This window comes from Grampus griseus (genome assembly GCF_964374135.1).
Source record: "Grampus griseus genome assembly, chromosome: 7".
In the NCBI taxonomy this organism is placed as follows: Eukaryota; Metazoa; Chordata; class Mammalia; order Artiodactyla; family Delphinidae; genus Grampus; species Grampus griseus.
Genome location: NC_139001.1, coordinates 103,330,836 through 103,356,743, shown reverse-complemented (window position 1 = coordinate 103,356,743; position 25,908 = coordinate 103,330,836). Strand labels below are relative to the sequence as shown.

The 25,908-nt window shown below is 51.1% G+C and overlaps 1 protein-coding gene across 4 annotated transcripts in view; it reads right to left on the bottom strand.

Annotated features, from left to right (window-relative positions):
* The window catches only part of STEAP3 (STEAP3 metalloreductase), a 97,495-nt gene that overhangs the window by 58,123 nt on the left and 13,464 nt on the right, over positions 1 to 25,908 (bottom strand). For all 4 annotated transcript variants that reach the window (XM_082658223.1, XM_082658222.1, XM_082658220.1 and 1 more), the window contains exons 2-4: positions 10,505 to 11,004; positions 8,043 to 8,570; positions 2,605 to 2,769 (exon numbers count right to left, since the gene is read on the bottom strand). In XM_082658223.1, coding sequence (XP_082514349.1) covers positions 2,605 to 2,769; positions 8,043 to 8,570; positions 10,505 to 11,004 — 1,193 coding nt within the window. The remainder of the gene's footprint in view (positions 1 to 2,604; positions 2,770 to 8,042; positions 8,571 to 10,504; positions 11,005 to 25,908) is intronic.

Sequence of the window (25,908 nt, the reverse complement as noted above, 5' to 3'; positions counted from 1 at the left end):
TGATACAACTGAAAAAATGTCTGTGCTTAGAACATGTAAAGAACTCTGACATTTTTGGAGACGTTCTACTCTATTTCATGTTTAAAAAGCTTGTTGTGGGCTTCCCTGGTGGTGCAGTGGTTGAGAGTCCGCCTGCCGATGCAGGGGACACGGGTTCGTGCCCTGGTCCGGGAAGATCCCACATACCGCGGAGCGGCTGGGCCCGTGAGCCATGGCTGCTGGGCCTGCGCGTCCCGAGCCTGTGCTCCGCAACGGGAGAGGCCACAACAGTGAGAGGCCCGCGTACCGCAAAAAAAAAAAAAGCTTGTTGTGGTCCACAGAAATTGATTTCATAACCCACCAACAAGTGTCAACTACAGTTTGCAAACACTGCCCCGGACCATTCTGCGGCTCTGGGTGGGAGTCTCTTGCCTGTCTCTTGCTGCCTCCTACTGACTCAGAAATGGGTGGCTTAGTCAGAGATCATGGAAATGTGGCTACATGCCCCGAGAATCACAGCAAATTGCTTTGTATTTTTCTTTTACACGTAATCTTGCACAGTGGCTCACAACACATCTGTAGGGAACTAACTCCATTTTACAAGAGCGTAAAGTGAGGCTCGGGGAGCGCACGTGATCTGCTAATGGTTACAGAGCTGGGATGTGCCGGTTCCTCCTCTGTATCAGCACTCCAGGGAGATAGAGCATTTGTGGACAGAATGTGGGCATTTGATTTCCTCACGTAAACCCCTGTCTTTCTCCCCATCTCTCGGCTTTCCTTGCAGCAGCATAGGACTTTCCTATTTGTATTTCGACTCTTCAGTATGTAAAGTAGAACAGCTGCTGAATCCCAGTCAGCTTTTGCTAACAAAACCAAATTCTCCGGCTTTCTCTGGCAGCTGGAGCTGGAGCTTGTAATCTACAGCTGCTTAAGGGAGCAACTTTCCGGTGAGGGGAGCGAACTGCAGTCTGTTTTAGTTGTGGATAAACTATGCACCCCAGCATACTCCAGGCAGGAACACGAAAATCCCAGATTTGGGTGTGCGACACGTGAGGATTAGTGGCAGATAAATAAAATTCTTTCTTCCCCCTTTTGCCGGCATGTGTCAGGCCTGAGCACACCTCCAGAGACCTTCCGAGATGAGCAGAGCCAGTGAGATTCAGAAACAGACACACTTAAAAAAAACCCCAAAACCCACAACTCTGTTTGTTCTAGGGTACGCATGCATCCCCAATGAGGGATAATTAATTGGATTACATAAGAGTGCTGCCCTGTTGGTGTCCCTCTTGGAATCCCGTCCTGTGTCCTTGCTGCACAGAGAAGATATGGGACAGATTTTTTGTTGACATCGGGGGTGGGTGTGATATCTGTTCCCTGCCCTGATACCATATGGATGGCAGAACCCAGTATTAGTCAGCACCCATCAATGGAGGGGATGAGTTAATCTGCCAGCACCTGGGGGCTGAGCACGTGCTCTGTGTGGAGAACAGTGGGAGATGCCAAAGGAATGTAAAAAATGTCCCTGCCCCAGTGGTCCTTATAATTAAAGCGTGGCTATACCTGTCTCGTTCCCTCTTGCATCCCAGGTCTAGCATGACGCTGGGCATGCAGTATGTGTTCAATAAACACTGAGTGAATAAATGCATAAAGAACCTTTGCCACTAGTAGCATCTTCCAAAGTGTGTTCTGTGGAGTGTAGACAGTGAAAGAAAAATGGGGGTGGGGGGGAGGACGCCAATACCGAAATAAGTCTGCTTAACAAGGTTTGCTTGTTGTAGACAGTACTTGATGTGCCAAAGTACATTGTGACTCGCTGAGCGGGAAGCAAATCTTTTCCCAGATTTATTTTATTTATTTTATTTTTTATTTTTTGCGGTGCGCGGGCCTCTCACTGTTGTGGCCTCTCCCGCTGTGGAGCACAGGCTCCGGACGCGCAGGCTCAGCGACCATGGCTCACGGGCCCAGCCGCTCCGCGGCATGTGGGATCTTCCCGGACCGGGGCACGAACCCGTGTCCCCTGCATCGGCAGGCGGACTCTCAACCACTGCGCCACCAGGGAAGCCCTCCCAGATTTATTTGACTCTACATGTCCTTTTTAATATGAATGGTGTCCTTCGGGAAATGCTGTGTTTTATTTCCTATAAACTGAAGGTCCTAATCTCACCTCCCATCCACCCTGCATGAATCCAGAGGTTAAAGGAAACAACAGGGCCGGGTTCAGCTGAGGGTGCTGGCTGGGCAGTTCGGCTCACCCAAGGGCTCACTGCCCAGACAGATCAGCGACACGTCCAGTGACTATGTATTATGGGATTTTGTTTGGGAAGACCAAGAATTGTAGATACTGAGAATGTGTAGTCCAGGGTTCAGCATTCTGCTGTCTGAATTTTACACATGCCTAAATCTGGCATCTCCCGGTGTCACGAGGATGAGCTCGTCCCAGGCAGCCCCTTTAGCAGGAGACTTGGGTGAGCCTGCCAGCCTTGGGGAGGCCCGGGCACCTGACTGGGCGGTTCTGTTGCACAGATTACGAAAGCCCAGGTGGCGCATGGGTGGGAAGGTGCTTGCACAGGAGAGGCAGGGCCAGGGCCGCGCCGAGGCTCACCAGCAGAGACAGAACTACTTTACCTGAACAAAGCTGAACTCCCTCCAGTTGAGTGAGTTTGCGATGGATGGCAGAGAGGTGACAGCCAGCAGGGACAGCGTGCCGAGGGCCAGCACTCCCAGGGACAGGTAGATCTCCATCCGCCAGACTTCCTCCTCGATCCAGAGGTGACTTTTATTGGTCAAGACCTGGTGTGGATGGAAAGGAAACCATGAACACTGTGGCCAAGGTCGATGCCCTGGGATTTGGGCGAGCAAGGAATTTAGGACGGGAAAAACGCAGTAACGACCAACGTTCCCAATTTCCACTCCGTGTAACGTGTGTCTGCCTCTGTTTTAAGCACTTCTCAGGTATCAGCTCACCTGAGCCTTACAGCAACCCCGTGAGGCAGAGGTCACTATTGTCCCCATTTTCCAGATGAGGGAAATGAGGCACAGAGATCAAGAAACCTTTCCATGGTCACACACAGCTTAGGAGATGGCAGAGCTGAGATCAGGACCCAGGCAGCTGGCTCGGAAGACAAGGCTCCTCCCTCCCCACGGCTTTCACAAATCTGTCTGGGGCCAGTCGACCAGAACAGTCACAATCCAAGAGTAAGGAGCCAGAGAATTTGACAAGACATAAAGAACCTTCAAATATGACCATCTCACAAGGTTTTCTGGTGCCCAAATCCCCAGCAGGAAGGAGGCGCTCTCTTAACTCAGAATCCCTTCAGCCAGACAGGCTGCTGCCTCTGCTACCTTCAGCCTGTCTCACCCTGGATCCTTGGTCCCCCAAGCTGCCCCTGTCACTGGCTCATATTCCAGACACACATACACCAAACCCCTCAACGTTTCCTAACTAGCCCCCAGCTCCCATCTTCCCACCCAGCTCCCCATTTCTGTCTGAGGAATGTAGCTTTGAGTCAACCACTGCCAGGCAACAGAGGCCGATATCCATTCGCCAAGCAGGCCCATGAGCACTTACGAAGCACCCAGCACACAGTAGGTGCTTCATAAGCACCTACTGTGTGCTAGGCCCTGGGCTGCAGAGAGCAAAGATACCTGCCCTCACAGAGTTCTGGAATCCCCCAGTGAGCCCCAGGCACGCACCAATGGGGGAGCCCCTGCAGGCCCAGAGGTTTCCACCCCCTCCCTCTCCACTCAGAGACCCCTTGCACCTCAGCCCCACCTTTCCCCCTCAGCCTGGCCAACGCTCACTCGTACCGTGCACACGAGGAAGAGCTTTTATCAAGATCCTTCTGTCAGAACCATCATTTCCGAACTAGACCACATTGCAGAGTTCCTGGACGTCAAGATGTTTTCTGAGAAACACCAGGAAACGCTGCTGCTTCAATTCTACCCACACAACAAGGAACAGCATTTCCATTAGGATACGTGACTAGGCTTTAGTAGGGAGGTCTCTGCTTTGCAAAACAGAGTGACTCATACAGGTTTTTGAGAAACTATTTCAGCAGGAAAAAAATAACCCAAGTGCAGTTAGAAGGTATAATATTAAAAATGAATCTAGTGGTCTGAGCAAAAATGGTTGAAAGGCTTATGAGAGAACGTTGAAAGGAACTGAGAAAATGCCATCCACTGGGTACTTTTCCTGCAATTTGAGAGAAACGAGGGCCTCTGTTCTATTTCAGGGCAGGCTGGCTCTCACTGGTGCCTTTAAGCCACAAAAGGACCAGGAGTCTCACCCTGACCATGAGTCCTGTGAGACTCTGGTCAGCTCCATCTCTGGGCCTCCGCTTCTCCACTGACAGAGCTGGAAGAGGTCACGTCTAAAATCCTGTGATTTTGCTGTGTGCCAAGCGAATGTCAGCACTAACGAGAAAGGCGGGGCCGACGCTACCCTGCAGGGGGCAGGGGGGTCTCCCACGTAACTGAGCCCAGAGAAGGCTAACTCGTACCTTCCCTGCACTAACGACGGCCGCTCAGTGGGCCATCCCCGAGTTGTAAGTTGTTTGTCCTTCAAATATACTTCATTAGTCGCTCCCTTCTGCATTTTGGTAAGATCAGGAAGTTAATGTCCCAAGTCAGAGCTTGGACGATTACACACACCACATCTGCTTGCAAAATGTCTTGTCTTTTCCTCTAATACTTCCACTCAGCCGCGACACTGGGAAGGGGTGGGATGAGGTACCTGCATAAGCGTCTGGCTCCCGGCCACCTTCGGTAGCCTGTGGGAGTCTCACCCAACTGACTGAACTACAGTGCTGTTCTCAGGGCTCCCTAGCGACCAGCGTCACAGACGGCAAACTGGGACGTGGGTGAAACAGCTCTCCACTCCCCTACTGACGCTCTCATGTTCAGAGCTAATCAAGCCGGCTGCCTCGAGCATGGCCAGGACAGTGCTCGTCAACAAGAGATGGAACGCTGCCATCCCCATGTGGGGTTTCCTTTCCCTGTAGGTTGCAAGCTCGAAGCTGAAGGGCCCAAGGGCAGGAGGCTCAGATGTGAGATTTAGACGGTTCTCTGACAGCCTGGACTAGATTTGGGGTGACAGGGCGGAGCACACAGTGTGTGGGTAAAACACTTTCTTTGATCCTTATTTGATTTCGGATTTTGATCTTGACATGCGTTTCTAAGGCACCACTGATGTACTTTTTGGCCGCCCACCCCTCTTCTGGGCTGCTCTGCTCTGTTAACCCCTCCCCCCCATTTCCACGCCCCTCCCTGACAAGCCGCATCAGCCCTGGCTCTGCCCTCCAGAACTCTGCAGAACAAGGTTCAGCCCCTTTGCCTGACAGGCCTTGCTGTCTGTCTCTGATCCCGTCCTGTGGGAGCGATGGTTGCCTGGCAACCTCCACGGGGGCCTGCAGCCTTACAGGGCTTTGGAACTCAGGGAAAATTACCTCACATGGGCCTCAATGTGCCCTGGTATTTGCATCATGGCAAAACGATATTAACGTAATATCAAGGAGAGCCTTGGCAGGGTGGCGAATTTGGAGAATGGCAGTCAGAGGGTGGGCACGGGGAGGAGAGGGCAGGCGTTTTGCCTTGTGCTCTAGTGGGGAGGGGGCGTTACCTTCTTCCCCATCCACTGCCTGAAACACCCGCCACCTCCTGGGCAGCAAACATTGCTCCACTCTCCGAGGAGCCACGCAGAGCTTCCTGCCCAGCAGGCTGACTCTTCTTAGGAGTAAGAAAATATCATGAAAGAGCATCAAAAAACATTAGCACTGGGTGAGACCTCCATCTATACCAGGGCCCTGAGGACCAAAGAGGGGTTGTGACTTGCTTATTAAGGTCAAGCTCTTTGTTCCAGTCAGTGATGCTAGAGGACAGGAGTCTAGGGCTCTGGCCTGCAGGCCTCCACGCCACCCCACGCCAGCTGAGGTGAGGGACGAGACTGTCTGATTTCATCCCGTGGCCTCAGGGCCCGGTAGAGTAGAACTCAGAGAATGAATGAGTTCCAGGATCATTCATTCAACTGTTAATTTGGACTTGTTTTCCCCGTAGAAAGCAGTACGGGCATGAACACGGATTTGGAGGAGATTGGCTGGACCTGGATCCCAGCTCAGCCACTTACTGGCTGAGTGACTTTGACCAAGTTACTTAACCTCTCTGTGCCTCAGTTTTATCATCGGTAAAATAAGGGTAGTACAGCACCTGCCTTATAGGGATAAGAGTTCAATGAATTCACACTGGGTATGTAAAGCTCTTAGATGGTACCTGGAACACACTAAGCGCTTTTTAAGCATTAGCGACTATTATTTTTTCCCTTCCTCTCTCATTTCCAGCAGGTGGCTTGCTGCTTTGCCTGAAGTCTGGGGTTCCTCCTTTCTCTTACGAAAGCCCAAGCCAACAGATGGAATGGTGCCAGGTGTCCGTGGGCGGGGAATGACGAGGGCATTTGAGGAGCTGCCAGCAAGGAAGCAGGAACTAGAGTGAACAGGGACTGAGGTCTGTGATTCCCAGGAAGTGGCCCAGCCTTGCCTCCTGGCTCTGCTCTGGGAAGTGGTCAGGCCTCCGAGGGGATGGCCGCATGGTGGGGGTACCTGGGGAGGGCCCAGCCTCAGTAAGATCCCTGCTTCCCAAGCAAGAACAAAACGGCAGCTGGAACCAGGGTTAGAAGAGAAGCGTCTCATTGGGCGGCTGAGTGTCCCGGAGTGGGTAGGACCCTCGCACCAGGCCAGAGGCTAGGGCTAGAGGTGGAATTAAGCAGGTCGGGGAAAATAAAGGCAGGGTTGCTTGCAGACCTGAGCTTGGGACTCAGAATCAGGCCCCGTGAGCTTGTGAACCCAGAGCAAGCATCTGGGGGGACTGTTTCTGTGGGTACAGGTGCCAGGGGATGCTGCCTGCGATACCACCTGGCTTGACCCGAAGGCCCTCCATTCCCAGGAATCCCGCTGGCAAAAGAGCACCCTACGGCTTTCCTAAATGAATAATTACTGTGCCCTTCCACCCCCTCAAAATACACATGCTGGGCTTCCCTGGTGGCGCAGCGGTTGAGAGTCCGCCTGCCGATGCAGGGGACGCGGGTTCGTGCCCCGGTCCGGGAAGATCCCACGTGCCGCGGAGCGGCTGGGCCCGTGAGCCATGGCCGCTGAGCCTGCGCGTCCGGGGCCTGCGCTCCGCAACGGGAGAGGCCACAACAGTGAGAGGTCCGCGTACCGCAAAAAAAAAAAACAAAAAAACCCACATGCTCCTGCAGCCTTTCCCGTCTCAGGGGATGGCAACTCCATCCCTCCAGGTGCTCAGGCTGAAAACCCAGAGTCGTCCTGCACCACCTCATGAACCCCATGTCTATTACAGCAGTTCTGTGTACCCTGGCTTCAGAATACGCCTTCAACACCTTCTTGTCTCTCTGCTGCTCCCAGCCCACTCCAAGCCTCCGTGGCCTCTCATCTGGGTTCCCGCACAGCCTCCTAACTGGTTTCCCAGCATGTGCGTTTGATCTTTGATTGTCTGTTCTCCATCCGGCAGCAGAGTGAGCCAGTTAAAACCCCAGACGGCGCATCACTCCTCTACTCAAAACCTTTGCTCGGCTTCAAGTTGAAGGCCCAAGCCCTTCCTCAGCCTTTAAGGCTTCTCTGGTGTGGCTTCCGCCTCCCAGGCCCCGCCCACCACCCCGTCCCCTGGCTCCACCAAGAGGGCCTCCTTGCCGATCCTCAAAGGTGCCAGACAGCTCCTGTCCTCCTGTCCTTCCGACCTGGGCTCACATGTCCCCCGCTCAGCCAGGCCTCCCTCACCACCCTTTAATACTGCACCCCCCGCCCCCCCTTGATCTTCCTCCTTAGCACTTCGCTACCTTCTACATACCCTCTGTCACTCACAGCTGCGCTTTAAGTCTCCCTGGCTTGGGGGCAGAGCGCTTTTCACGTTCTGTTCGCTGATACGCCAAACCTCGGACAGCAGGATGTGGGCGTGATCCAGTCCGGGCAGGATCGGCAGGTGACAACTGGCGGGCTGCACCCACGGGCGCCCCCACCCCGGCGCTGTGATTGGCAGGAAGCAGGCGAGCACCGTACCTGCTTGACGGCCTGGTTGACCAGCTCGTAGCGGTGGGAGCGGCGCAGCGGCAGGCAGAAGCTGTAGAGCGCGTGCAGGGCGGCGCAGAAGAAGCTGAGCAGCCCCATCTGCTTGCGGTGCTGCAGCCAGTGGTCCAGCCAGTCGGGGAAGCGGCGGTACTTGGTGCCGCGGCGCAGCTGCAGGGCCGCCGCCACCACGCCGGGCAGGTACACCAGCGACAGCAGCACATAGGCCACGCAGGGCAGCGTTGTGTTGACCACGGACACGGGCAGCTGGTAGAACTTGTTCTTGCCCTCCTGCAGGTAGGGCTGCAGCACATCCCGGATGAAGTTGTAGGTGTAGAAGAAGACGAAGAGCCCCAGGGCCAGGAGAGCAGGCACCTTCCAGCCTGGGAGGAGGCGCAGGGGCATGGCCTCCACCTCCCGGGCCGAGGCCAGGGACCCCATGTCCACGGGGGTGAAGCCCATGGCCTGCGCCAGCTCCAAGATGGCGCGTTTGGCTTCTGGCTGGTCACTGCAGATGGGCACCTGCGGGGAGGAAGGTGGGGGGGGGGTCAGGTGGGGTCCCCGGAGGGTTGAGCGGGGCCTCGGAGAGCATCTTGGCCAAGCTCCTCACGGAGGAGCTGAGGAAACTGAGGCCCAGCGATCTGCCAGGTAAGGGTACGGCTGGAGCACAAGGAGGCCCTGAATCCCGGCCCGGGGCCTTTCCTTGGCTCCCTGGGGGCTCCTAGTCTCTGGCCCAGCAATGCCCGCTTCTCGAGGAAAACAGCCAACGCTCACCCAACAGTGAGCATCTCGCCCAGTTCACTGCCATCGGCATCCACAAGCAAAACGCCCATCTAGGCGGCCCCCGGGGGCCCTTGGAGTAGGTGCCTCAAAGGACTGCGGCCTGCCCTGGGGGTCGTTCAGCACCTGGGCTTTGCATATGGCCCAGCAAGTGCAGCTGTGGCTGCAGCTCCATCCCTCAGTCCAGAAGTGTCCCCTCTGACCATGTCCTCTGGCCCCTCACAGCCCTTAACACAAGGCCTTCCACAAGCCAGCCCCAGCCTCGTAGCCCACTGCTCCCCTCCACGAGCCCCAACGCAGGCCCACTGGGGTTCTCTGATCCCTGAACACTCCATGGGTCTTCCTGACACCGCTGTGGTCAGATGGTCTACCAACACTGACTCAGCACCCACTATGTGCCAGGCGTTACACGTGTGAACCCTCAGCCTCATCACAAGCCTGCACGTAGGTACTATTGTCCCAGTGGGAACATCGTTTGGGAACACTGTTCCCCACCTCTGTGCCCCTGTGGGTTGTCCCCTCAGCTTGGAATGCCCTTCCTGTTCCCTGTGCCTGACAACGTAAGGTAGGGCAAAGGCCAAGGCTGATCTCAAAGTCTTCCCCAGCCAGCCTCTAGCTCTGCTCCCTCCCAGGCCCTGCTACCCTACACTCCCCCACTGTTCCTTGCCTGTCCAAATGTAGGAGTCCCAAGATGCAGGCTGCATGGAGAGCCCTCCAGTCAGGGGTGGCTGGGTACCTGTGGGCTCCCCACAGCCTGGCATGGAGCTGGGCAGAGAAGGCATCTGAGCTGGACTCATTGGTGGAAGTTCTCAAACACATGTGGAGCCTAGCATGCTTCCCTGAGGCAAGTACAGGTTGCCTCTTGGCGTTAAAAACCACCTTGTTGGGCTTCCCTGGTGGCGCAGTGGTTGGGAGTCCGCCTGCCGATGCAGGGGACACGGGTTCGTGCCCCGGTCTGGGAAGATCCCACATGCCGCGGAGCGGCTGGGCCCGTGAGCCATGGCCGCTGAGCCTGCGCGTCCGGAGCCTGAGCTCCGCAACGGGAGAGGCCACAGCAGTGAAAGGCCCGCGTACTGCAAAAAAACCCCACAAAAATACAAACAAAAAGACCACCTTGTCTTGGTCAGAGCTCCTCCTGCCAACAACAGTATGCAGCAATGGCTGTTTTCTGGAGCCATTTTCCACCCTCAGAAAAACCTGCTGTTGACTATTCTGAGAAATCCACACAGTTTTTGGAAGCCCCTGGAATAAATGAGATAAAGTTTGGGACATGCCTGCTTCCTTAGGACCTGGCACATGAGTGTGTTACCTTCTTCTTTCTAAGTGCAATCCTAAAAGCAAAATCTCTCCTCTTCTTGACTCCAAATAGTAAAAAGAAAACCATCAACCTTTTCCTCCTTGCCTTCTTGGAAATCAAATTACCATAGAAGAAAGAACATGATTTCAGGTTCCTAGGAACTGGGTTCAAATCCCAGTTCACCAAGCTGTGAGACCTAGTGTGAGTAAGTTCATTAACATCTCTGAGCCTCAGTTTCCTGCTCTGTAAAATGGAACTTTGCAGGGCTGTGAGATGAGCTGAGATAATGTACATAAAGAGCCTGGTACACCAAGGGCCCTCAATGGAAGTTAGCCGTTTACATTTATTGTTATGTGACTGGCATTCCTCCAGCACCTACCTGCCTGTTTCCATCCCTTGGGCCAGCCTGCAGGGTCCAGGCAGAGATGACATTGAAGGCCTTGACCACTGTGCAGGTGGGGAAGAGGGAGGCCAGGTACTCAGCATTGGACTCATGGTGCCCAAGGTGCTCCTGCTGTGTGGGGTTGCTCACGTCCACCAGGATCTTGCCGGCCAGCTGGTCACTGAGACCACATAGCGTGGAGTAGTGTTCCCGGAACATAGCCACGAAGATGACCTCTGGGGACCCCACTGCCTCCTCCTGGAGAGTCACTTGTGCTGCTGAGGGGAACAGCCCAGCCGTGCGTTTGGGGTTGCGGCTCCCCACCACCACGCTGAAGCCGGAGCCCACCAGGCGTGTGGCCAGGGAGCGGGCAAAGTCCCCGCTGCCCAGGATGCCCACTTTGGGAACCTCCCTGGGGGCCTCGGCAAGGCTGCCGTCACTGTCCACCAGGTGGCGGCTGATGAGTGGCTTGTCCATCTCTCCTGATGTTCTGGTGGCTAGAAGAGAAAACAGGAACTTGATCAGTGGAGGGCTTCTGGACTGCCCCTCCTACCAGCTCCCTCTCTTGTCCGCTGGAGCTGCACGGGGGTCCAACATTCACCCAACAGGACTTTATGAGTATTAACATGTGTGAGCACAGGGGCACAAGCTGAACAAGACCCAGCCCCTTCCTGAGGAGGACACAGCCTCCAGAAAAGGAGAGGAAAGGACCTCTGCCCTCCACACTCTGTCCTTTGTCCTGAGTTATTTCCTTGGTACAAATCTGCAAGCGTGAGAGTGCTGAGAAAGAAGGGTATGGAATTTCTGTGATCGATGCTATGCAGGGCCATACGTCTTCTCAAAAGGCTTATGTAATGGCCGGTGTTACTACCCAGGAGTGACCCAACCTCAGCATCACTGGGTTTATCCGATTACCAGGAAGGGTAGACATGTTCCTGTGCTTGTTTACATTTTGCATTTTGGGATGGTGTCTCTGATGCTCTTCTTTAAGTAGATGACGAGCAGCTTAAAGGCAGGGACCTCATCTTATTTGACTTTGGATCTCACCATTTGTCCCAAGGCCTGGCACAGAGCTAGTGTTCAATGTTTGCTGAATGAATGAACACTGAAATCCTACTGTCTGAGGGTGGGATTGGAGTGGGAGATGACAGTGAATGGGACCCTAAGATTGGGTGGGTGCCCTGGGAGCTCCTTTACTAAGTCTGAGATATGAGGGGACATGGAGGAAACCCTGGACTTGGGCCACGAATTTATAGTAAACTTGGGTGGGAAAATTATTTGTTTTAATGGTCACCAACTTCTAACTGAAAGTTGCTATTTTCTTCAAGTATGAATGTGAGCAGCAACACAGTAGTATTAGCCTACCTGTGAGTTTGTCACCATTAATGACCAATGTCACATCACAAATTTAATTGTGAAAGAACTCTACAAATACAATTTAAACTCATCATTATTTCAAAATTATGGTACGTGCAACACTTAAATACAGAAAGCAAATATTAACATATCTGAAGGGAAAATAGACAACTTTATAAATAACAGTAGGGGACTTCCCTACCCCACTTTCAACCATGGATGGATCAGACAAAAAAAAAATCAGTATGGGAACATTGAACTTGAACTGTACTTTAGACCAAATGAACCTAACAGACATATAGAGAACGTTCTATCCAATAGCAGCACAATACACTTTCTCCTCATGTGTCACAGAATATTCTCCAGGACAGAGCATATGTTAGGTCATAAAACACATCTTAACAATTTTAAAAAGACTGAAATCATATCAGGTATATTTTCTGACCACAATAGTATGAAACTAGAAATCAATAACAGGAGGAAAATTAGATAATTCACAAATATGTGGAAATTAGTACACTCCTGAACAACGAATGAGCCAAAGAAGAAATCAAAAGGGAAATAAAAAAAAACTATCTGAAACAAGCAAAAATTGAAGTACAACATACCAAAAAGTATGGGATGAAGCAAAAGCAGCTCTAAAAGGAAAGTTTATAGCTTAATGGCAAAATGAAGAAAAAAGAAAGATCTCAAACAACTTAACTTTACACCACAAGGAACTAGGAAAAGAACAACAAACTAAGTCCAAAGATAACAGAAGGAAGGATATAACAAAGATCAGAGTGGAAACAATTGCAATAAAGGCTAGAAACACAAGAGAAAAAAAAAATCAATAAAACTAAGACCTGGTTTTTTGAAAAGGTAACACTGACAAACCTTTAGCTAGATTCACAAAGAAAAAAAAAGACTCAAATAAGATAAAAAAAGAGAGACATTACAACGGATAACACAGAAATACAAAAGATCATGAGACTATTATGAACAATTATATGACAACAAACTGGACAACCCAGAAGAAATGGATAAATTCCTAAAAACATACCATCTACCAAGATTGACTCATGAAGAAATAAAAAATCTGAACAGGCCAGTAATGAGTAAGGAGATTGAATCAGTGATGTAAAACACTCCCCCAACAAAGAAAGGCCTAGGACTGGGGGGCTTCACTGGTGAATTCTTCCAAACATTTCATGAAGAGTTAATGCTAATCCTTCTCCCACTCTTTCATAAAACTGAAGAGGAGGGAACACTTCCAAGCTCATTTTATGAGGCCATCATTACTCTGATATCAAAGACAGATAAGGACACTACATGAAAAGCAAATTACAGGTCAATATCCCTGATGAACATAGATGCAAAAATCCTCAATGAAACACTAGCAAACTGAATTCAACAGCACATTAAAAGGATCCTACACCATGATCAAAGTGGGATTTATCTCTGAGATGCAAGGATGGTTCAACATAAGCAAACCATTAAATGTGAAACACCACATTAACAGAAGAGGGACGAAAATGATATGATCATCTCAATAGATGCAGAAAAAAACATTTACCAGAATTGAACATACTTTCATGATAAAAACTCTCAACAAATTAGACACAGAACTAGGAATGTACTTCAGTATAATAAAGGCCATATATGACAAGCTCACACCTAACATCATACTCAATGATGAGAAGCTGAAAGCTTTTTCCTCTAAGATCAGGAACAACACAAGGGTGCCCACTCTTGCCGCTTCTATTCAACATATACTGGAAGTCCTAGCTTGAGCAATCAGACAAGAAAAAGAACAAAGGCATCCAAATTGGTAAGGAAGAAATAAAATTATCTTTGTTTGCAGTTGATGTGATCTTATATATAGAAAACTCTAAAGACTCCACCAAAAAACTGTTACAACTAAGAAATTAATCCAGTAAAGCTGCAGGATACAAAATCAACATACAGGGCTTCCCTGGTGGAACACTGGTTAAAGAATCTGCCTGCCAATGCAGGGGACACGGCTTCGAGCCCTGGTCCAGGAAGATCCCACGTGCCGCAGAGCACCAAAGCCCATGCACCACAACTACTGAGCCTGCGAGCCACAACTACTGAAGCCCTCATGCCTAGAGCCCGTGCTCCACAACAAGAGAAGAATCAACATACAAAAGTCGGCTGTGTTTCTATATGCCAACAATTAACTATCTGAAAAAGAAATTAATAAAACAATCCCATTTACAATACCACCAAAAAGAATAAAATACTTAGGAATAAATTTAACCAAGGAGGTGAAAGAGCTGTACACTTAAAACTACGGAACACTGATGAAAGAAATTGAAGAAGACACAAATAAATGGAAAGACATTCAGATCCAAAGCAATCTATATAAAACTCCCAATAGCATTTTTCACAGATATAGGAAAAAAATCCTAAGATTTGTATAGAACCACAAAAGACCCCAAAGGGCTGAAGCAGTCCTGAGCAGGAAGAACAAAGCTGGAAGCATCACACTTCCTAATTTCAAATTGTATTACAAAGCTATAGTAATCAAAGCAATATGGTACTGACATAAAAACAGACATAAACCAACGGAACAGAATAGAGAGCCCCAGAAATAAACCCATGCATATATGGTCAATTAATCTTCAGCACAGGTGCCAAGAATACCCAGTGGGGAAATGACAATCTCTTCAATAAATGGCATTGGGAAAACTGGACATCCCCATGGAAAAGAATGAAACTGGACCCACATCTCATGTCATACACAAAAATCAACTCAAAATGGATTCAAGACTTAAACTCAAAAAAAAAAAAAAAAAAAAAGGTAAGACCTGAAACTGTATTACTGTCTTAGAAGAAAACACTGGTCTTATCAATGACTTTTTTTGGATTTGACACCAAAAGTACAGGCAACAAAAGTAAAAGCAAACAAGTCTAGTCTGACTTAAGTCAAACTAAAATGTTTTTGCACAGCAAAGGAAATAATCAACAACATGAAAAGGTAACCTATAGAATGGGAGCAAATATTTGTAAACCATATATCCAATAAGGGGTTAATTTCCAAAATATATAAGGAAATCATATAACTCAATAGTTAAAAACCCAAATAATCCAATTAAAAATGCAAAGGAACTGAACAGACATTTTTCTAAGGAAGACATACAAAGTCTGAAGTACTGGAAGTCCTAGCTTGAGCAATCAGACAAGAAAAAGAACAAAGGCATCCAAATTGGTAAGGAAGAAATAAAATTATCTTTGTGGTCAACAAGTATTATAAATGGTCAACAAGTATTATAAAAAGATGCTTATCATCAGGAAAATGTAAATCAAAACCTCACACCTTTTAGGATGACTAGTGTCAAAAAGTCAAAAGATAATAAGTGTTGGCACACATGTAGAGAAAAGGAAACCCTTGTGCGTTGCTGGTGGGAATGTAAATTTGTATAGCCATTATGGAAAACAGCATGGCGGCTCCTCAAAATATTAAAAATAGAACTACCATATGATCCAGCAATCCACTACTGGGTATTCACCCAAAGGAGATAAAATCACTATCTTGAAGAGATCTGCACCCCATGTTTACTGCAGCATAATTCATAGTAGACAAGATAGGGAAACAACCTCAGTGTCTGTTGATGGATGAATGGGTAATGCAAATGTGGTGCATACGTACAATGAAATATTATTCAACCTTAAAAAAGAAGGAAATCCTGACATTTGCATCAACGTAATGAACCTGGAGGATATTACACTAAGTGGAATGGACATTACACTAACAAACGCTGCATGATCCCACTTACATGTGGTTCTGAAAAAGTCAAACTTAGAAGCAGAGAGTGGAAAGAACGGTGACCAGGAGAAAAGGGGAGATGTTGGTCAAAGGGTACAAACTTTCAGTTATAAGATGAGAGATCTAATGAATATTATGGTGGCTACAGTTGATAATACTGTATTACATACCTGAAATTTTCTAAGAGAGTAATTCTCAAGTGTGCCCAACACACACAAAAATGGAAACTATGTGAGGTGACGGATATGCTAATTAGCTTTATTGTGGTAGTTAGTTCACAATGTATATGTATATCAAAATATCACATTGTATACCTTAAATATACACAATTTTATTTGTCTTTCATAACTCAATAAGGGTGGGGGGAAATTAAAAACTAAAATTATAGTAAATAATAGATTCTGTCACTAGATCTTGTGACTTAACATAAAGAATCATGCATGTTACTATTACACGTCTTTTAAAAATATATTTTAGGGACTGTGTTTCAATATAGTAGGTATTCTTTGTAACCCTATGTAATTTTATGTATGTAAGAAGAGCGTTATTCTGAGCAGAAGTTTAGGGGCTTCACCAGTCAATGAATTCACGGGGGTCCTCAGCATAGGAGGGTTAAGAATCCCTGCCTGGAACCAGTGGAGCTGCAGGGATGGCTTTTTAACACCCTCTTCCCACTTTCCACAGAAGCCTCCTGGCACGTGCTACACACCGGGTGAGGTGGGAGGCACAAGATCTAACACAAGGGGGTGCAGGGGAACCAGGAGGCTGTGTCCTGGCTCTCCCACGAACCAGCTGTGTGTCCTTGGACAAGCCCCTGTGCCTCTCTGGGCCCCAGCTTCCACCTTTGTAAACGGAGGTCACAATCTCTGCTCCGAGATGGCAGACAATGCAATCTTAAAAGGCTTTGAAAACTGACCTGGACGTTTTACAAGGGGGCAGCAGCAGCTCCTAGCTATGGGATGGCCACCACGTGCCAGACACTGCTGTAGGTGATGTGTGACGCGTTGACGAGTGGCGGTCATCCAGTCCTCACAGAACCCCATGAAGTAGGGCCATTATTATCCCCAACTTAAAGAAGACGAAATGGAGGCTCAGAGAGGTTGAGAAACCTGCTTCAGGTGGCACAGAGGGGAAGCGGAGGAAGGAAGAATGGGACACAGGTCTGTCGGCCTCTGTAGTCTGAACTTCCCCAAGAGTCTTACTGCCCAGATGGAGGACACTGACCTGTCCAGAAAGTAGCAGAGCTGGGACCACTCTGGCTGAGAAGAGAGGGTCAGTGTGGAAGTGGACGCAGTGACCGAGAGTCAGGGACACGTGTTGCTGTCCTGCGTCCGCCAAATACAGGCAACTCCCCTAGCGTCTCGCGCCTCTTAAGTGGTTTCAGAGCATCGCCCTGTCTCTATCACAGACACCAGGGACCAGCTGAGCTAAGCCCCTTCAGGGTCATTTTTTGGGGGACACACAAATGGAGGGGCCATGACCACACAGACATACAAGCACTAGCCAGGGCCTCCACGCTGCTCAGGCCAGGCTGACTGTGGGCTCAGACGGGGATTGCCACTCCCTGAAAAACGGGAAAGAGCGTCTTCTGCCTGGTCTGGGTACACGATATTTTTCCAAGTGGTGATGATCTATGCTTTGTAGACGCAAATGGGCCTCCCGAGGATCCCCGGAGCCCAGGCTTAGAGTCGTGTGTCCACGGGCTGCCTTAGCACCCGACTTACCGTCGGGTAAGCCTGGGTTCTAATTCTCACTCTGCCACCTTGGGCCTGTCAGTGCCTCAGTTCCCCAGCTATAAAAGGGAGAGATCACAGTACCTTCCTTATGGGGAGGTTGTAGGAATGAAGCCAGTGTGGGCATAGCACTCAGAACAGAGCTCTCGGTATGTCGTAAGCACTGGGTGGATGGCTGTCGGCAATGACGCAGACACTGGTTGCCAGCACTGTCCCAGCAGCGGGGGTGAGGCAAAGTAAGGATGTACAGACCCTGTCAGCACCTCTGCAGCCCTGGGAAGAGGGGCGAGTGGTGACAGGGGCCTTGCAGGTGGCCTCAGACTCCCAGGCCAGAGCCAGGGATTTGGGCCAAGGTAACTGTAAATCCCTCCCCAGGGACTCCAGCCCTCCCTATGGGTCAGTCATGACTGGGACAGATACCCCAGGGCTTTCCCCAGTCCCTGCCTCAGCCACCTGGAGACACCAGTCCTGGGGCAGGTTTTGTCCCTACGGGGAGGGAGAGTCACCACGCTGAGGCCTTCAGGTCGTCTTCACGTTTGCTAGCAATTTGGAGGATCCCAAGTAGATCCCCTCCTGGACAGAAGCCTCTCCTCCGGCTTTGCTCTCTCTCTTCTCCCTCCCATCTCCTGGGCAACTACCACGTGCTGAACACTTAGGAACATAAGGATGAACAAGATGTGCTTCCCACCTTAGGATGGTTTATAATCCTGTGCGTGTTGGGTGGCGTGTCCACCCATGAGTGGATGCAGGGAAGGAAGGGATGGGGCTGCCAAAGGGGCAGCCAGGGAGGGCTTCATGGCACACACAGCATCTGCTGGTCCTTGCAGAGCCCCGAATGATTTACAGCCTCACGGCAAACCTGAACCAGCCCAAAGAGAAAGCCAATGAGACCTGGACCCTCCTGTCCTCGTTTATCTCGAGACTTAGCATCACGACGGGGGGAGGAAGGGTTTGGGGCTGGCACTCAAGGCTCACTGTTGAGAACCTCATTCGGTCCCCTTTTGGGGACCCCAGACGAGGCAGCTGCAGCAGAGGGAAGCCAAGGGCATGGGCCTGACGGCCTGGGGCTTGTCCCAGCTTTGCCCCAAACTGGCCCTGGGACATGAGAGCATCTGGGGACCCTATTAAACATCCCAGACTTATGGTCCTACGGGGCCCTGCTTTTAGCGGCAGGGTAAATGGAAATTAAACGTAAAGCACCTCTAAAGTGCTTGCTACCAAAATTCGATCCTTGGGACAGGAAAACGCCAGGTTGTAACGCCTCCTTCCCCTCCAGCTCGGACGCAGGGACACAGCCACCTGGGCAGAGGTGCTGGGTTCTAATCATAGCCACGCCCATCACTCACTACCCAGGTGCCTCTGCACCTTAGTCCCCTCACGTTTAAAATGGGGCCACGAATTGTACCTCTACCATGCCTTGTTGTGAGGATGAAACTAGTTAACGAGAGCTCAGAGCCACCTTTTCTGGCTGGTGCTATGTGTACACGTGCGTGCGTGCGTGCGTGCGTGCGTGTGTGTGTGTGTATTCTCTGAAGTGCTTCACGGGCCTTTCAAAATTCTTCCACCCTCCCAGTGCCCAGCACAAGGCCTGCTGCTGGCGTGATGCTGGTGAGGGTAGGACAGGTGGTAGAGTCCTGGAGGCCCCAAAGGTCCAGCAGACTCCTTGTTGCCTGTCCATGTGGCCCAAAGGTGAGAGTGCCTAATCCTGGCTGGGCCCTGGCTCCCTGGCTGTTCTAGTTACAGATCTGGGGGTGGGGGGAGGAATCCAACAGCTGCTGGGCTTGGGGGGCCTGCGGCCTGCACACACAAACCTGCCCGTTTCCCCCTCCCAGGTTGCGGAGGAAGCAGCACGGAGGCCCGGACGTGCAGGCACTGGCACCAGCTACGGTTCCCAGTCCTCTCTGGGTCTCTGCCTGCCTTGCCCGGTCTCGCCTCCTTCCCGGCAGGGCCCTGACATGGGCTGTTTGTGGCTGGGAGCCACGCCTGGCCCACTGGCCTACCTGCCAGCTCCCGTGCGCTCTTGGGCAGGCCAGCGGGCCAGGCGTGGCCCCCAGGCACGTGGGCAGGCAGGGCGTGGACAAGCCCGCAGCCTGTTCTGCACGGGCAGCACGCAGCCCTTCAGACCCCAGTGGCCGGAGCAGGCCACGGCCGGGAAGGGATCACCATGGAGTTGGGTGTGGGTAGGTGGCGGTGGGGTGACCAGCTGGGCAGCCGGCGGCCGGATGGTCTACAAGCCAACTGGGGTGCCGCCCACCCCCTCCCAGCCTCCCAGAGGCTGACTTAGCTAGCACTTCTGGCCTCAGGGACTGACAGAGGAATATGGCCCAGTTCTTGTCCTCAAGCAGCCCACAGTTATCTTCAAACTTTAGTTTTAACATTAAATCTGGGGGGACACATTCCTATTACTGCTCTATTTATTTATAAATATATTTAAATATGACTGGTGCACTATAATGTTATATACAGAATAAATCGTATATAAGCAAATGTAAAGAGATAAGTCTAAAATTTAAATACAGACAGAAGCTCTGAGCTTTCTTCCTGCTCCCAGGGATGACCCCTTACCACCCCTGGGGAGGTCCACACCCTCCTAGACACCTGGGTCCCTGCGGAGTGACAGGCGCAAGACGCAATTGAACAAGGTCTCCTGAGAGAGGACGCTGCCTTCAGGCAGGGCAGCTGGGCGGCTTCCTGCAGGAGGTGGGCCTGAGCTGAGCCTTGAAGGATGTGAGAGGGAGCCTGGAAAAGCCTTCTAGAAAGAAGAGCCTGTGTGAGCAAAAGGCCCAGGGGCCGAACAGCAGGTGTCCACGGACAGCTTGCGGCCCCGGGGGCAAACTGGTGTGCACCTACAGCCAGCACCCGGGAGTTGGCAAGCCATAAATGAAAACACAATTCTTGACCAGAACTTTTTTTTAAACCTAAAAATTATAGGGATGAAAAGAGTATGGATCCGAGAGGCTGAAACTCTGGGTTCTATCCCGACGATTTCCTCACCAGTAGACACTGGACAAGTTACATCTTCCCTCTAGCTTCATCATCTGTAAAATGACTGAGGGCTGCCCGGCTTCGCTCAGTGAGCATGGGGTAGTTAAGGGCCTGGGGCTTTGCCTGTTGGCTTCTCTGTGCACCCCTGTGCCGCCCCACTCCCAGTCAGCTTTGGGAGGGTAGATAGAGATCACCATGCTTGTTCCATGGCGCGACTCCAAAACCCAGCTCTGTGCCTGGCACACTGCAGAAGTTCCGTGCATGTTTGTGGCCAGAGATACACATCACGGGAGCTTACAGCTTCAAACCTTACTCTATTTTGTCCTTTGGGGGCAGAAATCCTTCCAAAATGCAGTGCATATTTCAAGAGAAGGCAGTCAGGTCCTCACCCAGAACCCAGAGATCAACCTGAGCTGCAAGAAGGGATGTTCTTGAGTCTCGTCTTGTTTCCATAGGAAAGTTCTATAGCCTTATATCCTCCCTCACTGTCAGGATATTTATCACAGCTGTCAGCCTGCTGGCCTCTTAATTAAAGCCCTCCCGGGTCCTGCTCACTTGCTGTGGACAAGAAATACAGATAACACACTATCAAGAAAGTGAAAAGACAACCCACAGAATGAGAGACCAATTTTACAAATCGTATATCTGGTAAGGGACTTGTTTCTAAACATATAAAGAACGCTTACAACTCAATATTAAAAAGACAACCTATATAAAAATGGGCAAAGGATTTGAGTAGACATTTCTCCAATGATATACTAGCTGTCAATAAGCACATAAAAGGATGCTCAACGTAATAGCCCCCAGGGAAATGCAAATTAAAACCATGGGATACCTCTTTACACCCAGTAGGACGGCTTAATCAAAACAAGACAGAGAAAATAAGTGTTGGTGAGGATGTAGAGAAACCAGAACCCTCATCCACTGCTAGTGGGAAAGTAAAATGGTGTAGCCACTATAGGGAAAAGAGTCTGGAAGTTCCTCAAAAAGTTAAACACAGAGTTTCTATATGCCCCAGCAATCCCACTCCTAGGAACATATATAACCTAGAGAAATGAAAGCATATGTACACACAAAAATATGTGCACCCGGGCTTCCCTGGTGGCGCAGTGGTTGAGAATCTGCCTGCTAACGCAGGGGACACGGGTTCGAGCCCTGGTCTGGGAAGATCCCACATGCCGCGGAGCAACTAGGCCCGTGAGCCACAACTACTAAGCCTGCGCGTCTGGAGCCTGTGCTCCGCAACAAAAGAGACCGCGATAGTGAGAGGCCCGCGAACCACGATGAAGAGTGGCCCCCGCTGGCCACAATTAGAGAAAGCCCTCGCACAGAAACAAAGACCCAACACAGCCAAAAATAAATAAATAAACACATGTGGGGTTAAAAAAAAAAAAAAAGGTTGGCCCAGTTTAAAAAAAAAAAAAAATAGGTGCACCAATATTCCTAGTAGCACATTCACAATACCCAGAGTGGAAACAACACAAAGACCATCAACTGACGGATGCTTCAACAACATGTAGTTTATGCACACAATAGAATAATATTCAGTAATGAAAAGGAATGAGGTACTGATACATGCCACAACACGATGAACCCTGAAAATATTACGCTAAATGAAAGGAGCCAGTCACAAAAGGTCACCTATTGTATGATTCCATTTATAGGAAATGCCTAGAAATAGGCAAATCTATAGAAACAGAAAGTAGAAGAGAGACTGCCAGGGAGTAAGGGGAGAAGGGGTGGGGGAAATGGTACAGGGTTTCTTTTTGGAAGGGATGAAAATGTTCTAAAATTGACTGTAGTGGTGGTTGTACAGCTCTGTGCATACACGAAAAACCACTGGTTGTTTACTTTAAATGGATGAATTATATAGCATGTGAATTATAGCTCATTAAAGTTGTTACAGAAAAGCTGAGGGCTTCCCTGGTGGCGCAGTGAGTGGTTGAGAGTCCGCCTGCCGATGCAGGGGACACGGGTTCATGCCCCAGTCCGGGAGGATCCCACATGCCGTGGAGCGGCTGGGCCCGTGAGCCATGGCCGCTGAGCCTGCGCGTCTGGAGCCTGTGCTCCGCAACGGGAGAGGCCGCAGCAGTGAGAGGCCCGCGTACCGCAAAAAAAAAAAAAAAGCGGAGATACCACACAGCCTGTTATTAATGTGTGTAAACTAAGAATAAACATGCTTTGGTGAGAGTTTAAGGACTCTTCAGTGAGCTTAATGCGTGAATTTTGTGACATCAATGCTGGCGATTCTGCAACCTTCCAAAGTTATTTCTTAGCTGTTTTCCAAAATTTGAGGTTTCTAAGCCCCAGGACCTCTAGCAAAGTGAGGCTTATGTTGGTGTAGGGGAGATGGTACCATGGGCTAAACAGCCCTCTTGGCTCCTGAGTGGGCCCTGCAGCTTCTGCCCACACAGCTACTTCTCTGCACTCCACCCCATGCCAGCAGACAGCTGTCCTAGAGCCACACTGGACGGCATGCGAGGAAGGGTACTGAGGCCTGCGGTCCACCCTGCCAGCTCCCAGGGTGGGTCAGTGAATAGGACAGATGTGTTCCAGTGAGAGGGGACTGGCAGGCATCCTCTGCTACTCACCCAAGTGGCTGAGGGTTTATATAAAGACATATGGCTAGAAACTGGCACACAACTGCAAATCTGCTTGCGTTAGGTCCGATCCATTCGTCTTTCCCCACCAAACGCATTCCCTCCTTAACGAGGCAGCAGATCAGCCCCCGAGAGCCATCACTGGTCATGGGGAAGCTCGTCCAGCAGAATGTGGTCTCGGGAAAACATCTGGATGCTCTGGGTTTACTCAGGATCAGACGCCTTCGTAAACTGCGAGACAGGCCAGCAAGAACCCAGGCAGCTATGGGGTCATAGTTCAGCTGCGTCCCTTATTAGCTGGGTGGCTTTGGCAAGTCACTTTACCCCTCTGAGCCTCAGTTTCCTCATCTGTACAATGGAGTGATGTTACTTACCTGAATGAAATGTAGGAAGGATTAGATGAGATAAGCCAAGTGCCATGGTCTGAACCTGTTAAAGTCACACAATTTTCAAGATGTTCCTTTCTGCCCAGGAGTTTTAAAAACCTTTGGTCTGTGTAACGCATACATAGAAGCGCCTAAATCAATACACGGTGTTCTCTGCTGAACGGAAAAATTTACTCTGAAATTTTCTAAAAATAAGCTCTGAGATAATGGTCTGATCTGCACACATTTCTCACCAAGACAACTGGAGGAAAAGACTTGCTGCTCTTTGGGACTCGGGAAGAGGTAAGAAGAGGGGGGCAGTAGAGAAGGGAGGGGTATAGTAGGGAGAGGCTGGTGGTCAGGGGCAGGGCACCAGGGTGGTCTGGGACTGGGCAGTGAGCCCTCTAGGGGTTGCTAGTCCCAACACCGGGCTCCCTGCTGGGCTCCCTAATGGCTCCTCATGCCATTGAGGTCCCCGGCCACCCTTCCTCACCAGCATCCCCAGCTCCTGGATCAAACCCTACTAGCTGCCTCTCTGCCTTCCCACCCCTTGAGAACAGCCCTTTCCCACTGACAGTATTTCTCTCCTTCCTGCCTGTCTCCTCCCCGGACTCCAAGTTCCTTGAGGGCGAGAAAAGAGTGAAACTCACTTCTGTAATCCCAGCACTTAGCCCAGGGCCATGAGGTCAAGCCTGAGCTACACTGGAGTCATCTGGTGGGCCTGTTAAAACATACTGCTGGGCTGCATCCCCAGGAATTTTTTTTTTTTTTTTTTTTTTGCGGTACGTGGGCCTCTCACTGTTGTGGCCTCTCCCGTTGCGGAGCACAGGCTCCGGACGCGCAGGCTCAGCGGCCATGGCTCACGGGCCCAGCCGCTCCGCGGCGTGTGGGATCTTCCCGGACCGGGGCATGAACCCGTGTCCCCTGCATTGGCAGGTGGACTCTCAACCACTGCGCCACCAGGGAAGCCCTTCCCCAGGATTTCTGATGCTGCCGGTCATAGGACCCCCGGCTGAAAATCACTGCAGTAGATGTTCACAAAAGGTCTATGTGAGGGGTGAGTGAATTAATGCATCACTTCTCGAATTCTTATAGTCGGGCCCAGCTCTCCATAAAGCCCTCCCTGACCCACAGGGCCCCTGGTATCAGTATCTCCCCTTATGTTCCTCTTGGTCTTGAGGGTCAGGTGTGTGTGCCCCATTGCTGCACACCCTGGCCTCCCAAAGCTGGCTCCTTCTGGTAAGGAGAAGGTGGTCCAGGCCATGGCGGCATTGCCCACTCAGCCAATGAGGCAAACCCTCCAGGAGAGTCGCTCCCACGGTCCCCTCCCCTCCTGTACGTGGGTCACCAGGCCCACTGCAGGCTGAGGGTGAAGAGAGTAGTAGAACTGGGAGACCACACAGATCCTGGGGACCCAGGAGCCCCCAACACAACAACTGGGGTGATTATCCCAGAGTACGAGTTTCCTGGATGACCTAGAATTCAGATGGCCTGACACCATATTCATGACTTTCTTTCACTAAGATTTAATAGCCAGGCCTGGAGCAAGTGCTCACGGGCACAGAGGCAGGAGGGTGGTCAGTGCTGGTTGCGAGGGGGAGGGAGTCGGTGGTCAGCGCCAAGACCAGGGGCGCAAAGCGGGAAGATGCTAGGGCCCCCGTGCTGCCCAACCCCAGGGGCGTGATTTACACTGTGATCCGTGTGAACAGGGCCCTCTGGAGATGTACAGTGCACAGCCTGTACAGTTTGATGCAAAGGTTGGTCCTGCCAATGCTCATCTGAAAAATCTCCTCATTTGTTATTCCCTGAGTACCCACTGTGTACCCAGCAGGTGTTCTGGCAGGTGGCTAGAAGACGGCTTGTCCTCTTGGGACTCTTGGAAAGGCCAGCTACACCCCGCAGCCAAGAGAGAAGTGCTTGCAAGAGGGCGTGCCCAGCTCTCGGCAGCCAGGGAGGAATGCCTGTCTCTGCCCAGGGAGGTCAGGGCGCTGGCGTCTGGAAGCAGCCAGGACCCCTTAATCCCACCAGGCTAGAGGCTGTCGGCAGTGGCCGCTGAACCTGCAGCCTCAGCACCTGGGGTTGGGTGGCTTCTTGCTTTCTGGGGACACCCGCTGCTGCAACCCCTGGGACCAGATGGGTCTCGTGGGATGTTGCTGTCCCCACCTTCCCCCTTGCCGTGGCGTAAATCTGCGGATTCAGCAATGGGCACCCTGCTCCTGGGGAGGCTGGAGGACGGGAAAGGGGCAGAGGCAGGCAGCCGAGCCAGAGAGAGGCAGCTCCCGGGGCTCCTGCCGAGGAGCTCAGCCCGCCTCACGTGGCCAGTTTCTTGGGTTGGGGTGCCTAGGCTTCCCCAGCTCTGCCCTGCTGATGGGCCACCTTTTCCAGGTGGCCTCCGCACTCCTGTCACATTACCACTGACTGCACACACCGGTTCACTCATCTGTCACCCCGCCAGACTGGGGGCCACTTCCAACTCATTTCTGTGTCTCTAGCATCCAGCCTGGGGCCTGGCACCATGTAGGTGCTCGATCAATGTTTGTGGCTTGAATGACTTAACTGCTAGATTCTGTGCCTGAGGGCAGAGTGCGCTTGA